Below are 5388 nucleotides of genomic sequence, written 5' to 3'. Positions count from 1 at the left end.
GCTGTCATCACATGGTGATTTCCATCAAAGCTGTGCCCAGTGTCATCTCCGGAGACCGTCACAGCGAGCTGCCTATATTTTTAATGATGGCATGTGTTAGCAGGCAGTCTTATCTCCATGCAAAGCCGCAATACACATCCTCAGGATGAAATATGAATATGAGAAATGATCCCACTCCAGCCTGGCAATCCCCACTGCATGCTGCGTGGTGAAAGCATCTTAAATTAAAAGCAGTATCTGTCTTCTGCAGTACACTTCTTTCTCCAGGGCTTTCCAGTTAAGCTGTCAGATACAGTTGATATTTATTTTACAAATGCTGTAAAAGACGGGATGGGTAATGTTGTAGGAACAACCCTGCTGCTGCTCTTTGGCTCAGGAGCAGTATCAGAAATAAATGCAAAGGCAAAAAGAGGGGCAGGCCTTCCCCAGAGCATGCAGCAGGGGTGGCTTCCCTGTCCCCACGCTGGCCTGAAAGGGGCTTCCAGGAGTAGTTGGGCCAGCAGATTCACGGCTTGGGGCACTGAGCTGTGCTGGGCCCTGGGTGGGGAACTCACTGGCTTTAACACATTTTGAGAACATTAACATAATGAGATGCAAAAAGCATTACTAGTGGTTATGAACACTATTGCCACCCCTACCTTGGATTCAGGACAGGTGAGGTTTTCCCCTCCCAGCTTTGGGAGGCTGTGACAGTCCCTGGGGGATGTAGATACTTCATGTCCCAGCACCACGCTGGGTGGTTAGGGCTCCCAACCTCGCAGCACAAGCGCAGGCTCTGCCTTTCCAGGAGCAGAGCATCGCTCTCCCGCTTTCCAGGCTCACCTTATCACCAGTGCCAGCTGTCCCCGCAGAGCTGCGTGCATCTGGAATATTGTGTCCAGCTCTGGGCTCCTCAGTTCAAGAAGGACAGGGAACTGCTGGAGAGAGTCCAGCGCAGGGCAACAAAGATGATGAAGTGGAGCATCTCCCTTATGAGGAAAGGCTGAGGGAGCTGGGGCTCTTTAGCTTGGAGGAGACTGAGGGGTGAACTCATTAATATTTATAAATATATAAAGATTGAGTGTCATGAGGATGGAGCCACACTCTTCTCAGTGACGACCAATTATAAGACAAGGGGCAATAGGTATAAACTGGAACACAGGAGGTTTTATTTAAATTTGAGAAGAAACTTCTTCCCAGTGAGAGTGCCAGAGCCTGGACCAGGCTGCCCAGGGAGGTTGTGGAGTCTCCTTCTCTGGAGACATTCGAAACTCACCTGGACACCTTCCTGTGTAACCTCATCTGGGTGTTCCTGCTCCAGCAGGGAGATTGGATTGGACTGGATGATCTTTCAAGGTCCCTTCTAATCCCTGACATTCTGTGAAATCTGTGAACCACTTTGCAACCCCTCTAGATCCCTCAGCCAAGGATTATACATTGTGCAGCAGAAGGTCGCTCCTTGTGTCTCTGTGCAGTGAATAATGCCTTGTCTTGGTACTATTTTTAGTTGTTTTTTTTTGTTTTTTTTTAGTTTTATTATTATTATTATTATTTCAGTGGTTGGTGACGTAGGGACAACCAGGCTTTAACCACAGGGGGATCTCGCTCCCAGGGTCCCCCTCACCCCGCGCCGGGCTGTCTCCGGGCAACAGGGCGCAGCGGGTCAAAGCCCCCGCTTGGAGGAGAAGGGGCGGGCAGGGGGCGGTGCAGGCAGCAGAGGGCACGGGCAGGTGCCGGTGCGGGCAGCGCGGGGGGCGGAGCCGGCGGAAGGCGGCGGCGCGGTCCCTCCTCCCGGGCGGGGCGGTGGCCGGTAGTCCCGGAGCGCTCCCGCCGCGTGGAGCCGCGCTGCCCGCTCCCTGCCCGCTCCGCAGCTCACCCCGAGCCGTGCCCCGGCGGGCCCGGCGGTCGCGGGGATGGGCGCGGGGTTGTGAGGGCGGCGTGAGCCGTGGCCATGGGGAACATCTCCTCCAACATCTCCGCCTTCCAGTCCCTGCACATCGTCATGCTGGGCCTGGACTCGGCGGGGAAGACCACAGTGCTTTACCGGTTGAAGTTCAACGAGTTCGTCAATACCGTGCCCACCATCGGTTTCAACACGGAGAAGATCCGGCTGAGCAACGGGACGGCCAAGGGCATCAGTTGCCACTTTTGGGACGTGGGTGGTCAGGAGAAGCTGCGCCCGCTCTGGAAGTCCTACAGCCGCTGCACCGATGGCATCATCTACGTGGTGGACTCAGTGGACGTGGACCGGCTGGAGGAAGCCAAAACAGAGCTGCACAAGGTGACCAAGTTCGCCGAGAACCAGGGCACCCCACTGCTGGTCATCGCCAACAAGCAGGACCTGCCCAAGTCCCTGCCAGTGGCCGAGATCGAGAAGCAGCTGGCGCTCCATGAGCTGACCCCTTCCACCACCTACCACATCCAGCCCGCCTGCGCTATCATCGGCGAGGGGCTCACGGAGGGCATGGACAAGCTCTACGAGATGATCCTGAAGCGGAGGAAGTCCCTCAAGCAGAAGAAAAAGCGGTAGAAGCCCCGCAGACACGGGGAGGGATAGAGAAGCAGACAAAGGAACCGAGGGGGAGAGAGAACCAAAGCGATTCTTTTGGGTTTTAATTGCTATTATTATTTTTTTTCCTCCTTTATTTTTTTTTTCCTTCTTCTTTCCAAATGAAAAGACAATAGTGGTGATGACAAAGCCGCCTCTGCCAGCCAAGCCCAGATCCCGGCTGCGGGCGAGATAGCCGGGATCTCCTCCCCTCTCACCCGCCCCTTTCCGTGGACCACCGTGCTCCCCGGGGCCCGATCCGGACATCTGGGCCCCTGGGCCGGGCTGGAAACATGGCTGAGGGGGCCAGACCCCCCCCCTCCGCCCTTCGGGACCACCGAGCTTTTGTGTGCCGTGGGCGAACAGGGCAGGACCCTGTTGAAGTGCATTTTGAGAGAAGCCCGGCGTGCTTCTGGATCTTTAGCGTGGACATTTTGGGGTGCGGGAGAGGGGAGTGTAGCAGGGATGCGGTGGGGAGGGATGGATGCTAAAGGGGGGGTGGGGGGGGCGTCGAAGGCAGCGCTCGGGCTCAGCAAGGTTAGCGGTAAGGGAACTGCCATCCCTGCATTCCTCCCCCGCGCTTGTCGGTGGGAAGGGGTGTCGAAAGCAGGAGGGGGGTTGGACCAGCACAAAATGTCTGTGTGGGTGATGGGTAAGGGAACACGCCCCTCTTGCTCCCCCCCCGGCTGGTGTTTTAGGGTGCGAATGGACAGACAGCCTACAGGCTGGGGGGTTGTAAGGCTGCGGCGCCGGGCACGCTTAGCGGCTGCTGACTGGTGCTGAGCCTTAAGCTATTTGCTTAAAAAAAGAAAAAAATAAATAAAAAAAATAAAAGGGGGGGAGGGCGTGGGGTTTGTGTAACGCTGCTGGAAGCTTTGGGGGTTTGTCCAGGAGTCCCCCTTCTCAAAAGCTCAGTTGTGCCATCTTCCACAGTGAAGCGCCGAGTAGGTTTTTATTGTGTCCAGGCAGAGAGGCGTGCTCCAAGGTGCTATTTGCTCCAGCTGGGGTGATCCAAACTAGGGGTTACTCAGTAAAAACAAACAAAAAGCAAGCTTTGTGGTAGCACTGTGCTGCTCTGCAGTTGGTGCAAGAGGTCAGGGCAGCGCTTGCTGAATGTAGGTTTTTGGCAGGGGTCATGGCAGGGCAGGACAGACGGATGGCTGCTGGCACTGCCTGCCGAGATGACCAGAGCTTGCAAAATTTTTGCTGGAAAGGGACTCGGCAGCGCCGGGAAAATGGCAGGGTGTAAAGAGACATGGGTGGGGGGGCAGGGCGACAGCATGGGGGGTGTTAGCTTTTTTTATAGAGATTTAAACCCAAATCAAAGCAGAGCGCCCCTTGCTGCCAGCAGTAGCTGTGGGCTGCCTGCTGAGCACCCAGGGCAGGGTCAGGTCCTGCTGTGTCCTTCTGCGGGTGGACATTTGGTACCTGGTTGGGTCTGAGGTCCTAGGGACCAAAAGCCATTTGCTGTCTGTGTTTTGGCCTGGGACCCAGCTCTATGGAGGAGGAAACCAAGGTCCTGGTTTTCCCGCTGCCCTCAGGGGCCAAATACCCTGAATTTTGAGCCATGCAATCTGGCAGGATTTTCTGGTGATTTTACACCAGCCTTCCTGTTTGAAAATCCCTTCCCAGAGCAGCCAAGGAGAAACCACTAAGCAGACAAAAGAATAATGCCCTCTGGGTTTCAGGGAGTTGATTCTCACCTTGCAGCAATGAGCGTGACACCTTCCAAATAGCGTTTTGTTTTGTTTTTCTTTTCGTTAGGAAACAAATGCTGCAGCCAAGTAGTATTTCTCTTCTTGTGGGGTTTGAGTTCCCAACACGAGTCCTGACTTGTGCACTGAGTGGGCTGGTCCCATCAGTTCAGGTGGCTCTGTTCTCGCTTCCTTGGGTTTTCTTTGCTTTGTCTTCACCTCCAACGCTGGTACTTGCTGTTGAGAGAGAAAAAGAAAAGCATATTTATTTTTGATGCCACAGAAGCCACATGCATTAACCCTTTTTTTTTTTTTTTTTGTGGAGAGACCCATTTTAGAGGCAAAATATAAAGCTATGTTTTTCCCACCAACTCAGAGGTGACCAGGTTTTAAAAATGACAAGTGCAGGCTATTTAGCTGTGGGTTTTGCCTCTTGCTGTCAAGATGTAGATCTTGGTTTGGCAAATGGGGGTTGGTTACCACCAGCTCAGCTGAGCATCCCCTTGGTTTTGGTTGAAATGGCTGGTTTTCAGCAGAGCCCTTAAGCCTGTGCTGAACTGGCAGCATGTGCTTGAAGGTTCAGCTGAGCCAGGTGGGATGCTGTGGCAGTGCTGTTCCCACCAACTCTGCTTTCTGCAATAATTAAAAAGACTTTTCCAATTAGTAGCTAATGGCTTCCATGGTATTTCTGTAACATTTCGCAACCGTATGCTGATTTTTCCTGGATGAAAATGTGTGTTGCCTGCAGTGGGCTAGAAGAAGAGGTGCCTCAGCAAAACAGCAGTTAAGGGAAAGTACCGGGGTTGTTGCTCTGAAAACAAGCTGGGCTTTTTACAAGGTTGTGTGTCTTCTCTAAATACATTTGAATGACAATTTTTTTTTTAATAAGCAGCTGTCATGAGGTACCAGTCTCATTTCCCCAGTACCTTTGCAGTGTTCCCACCAGTGTTGGATATCCTGCTGCCCCTGTCCCTACCCTTGCCGTTGTCCATCAGTCTCTGTTCCTCCTGTCTTTTCTTCTTTTTTTTTTTTTAAAGATGCAGACATAATGATGCTGTGAACTGAAATAAATTATTTATACAATGAAAGGGCCTGATAAAAAAAAAAGTGGTGTTCTGCTTATTTCTCAATGTCAATGCTGCATTTTACAGTTGGTTCTCGTTGCAT

General features: G+C 52.8%; 1 protein-coding gene across 1 annotated transcript; it reads left to right on the top strand.

Annotated features, from left to right (window-relative positions):
- The first annotated feature begins 1772 nt into the window (after nt 1-1772).
- Nucleotides 1773-5103, top strand: ARL4C (ADP ribosylation factor like GTPase 4C). Its single transcript, XM_065069206.1, has one exon. The coding sequence runs from the start codon at nt 1931-1933 to the stop codon at nt 2507-2509; it is 579 nt and encodes a 192-aa protein (XP_064925278.1). The 5' UTR covers nt 1773-1930; the 3' UTR covers nt 2510-5103.
- Nucleotides 5104-5388: the final 285 nt, after the last annotated feature.

Source organism: Columba livia, chromosome 7, assembly GCF_036013475.1.
Source record: "Columba livia isolate bColLiv1 breed racing homer chromosome 7, bColLiv1.pat.W.v2, whole genome shotgun sequence".
Taxonomy (NCBI): domain Eukaryota; kingdom Metazoa; phylum Chordata; class Aves; order Columbiformes; family Columbidae; genus Columba; species Columba livia.
Note: the sequence above shows the minus strand (reverse complement) of the source record. Positions and strands in the feature narration are given on the sequence as shown.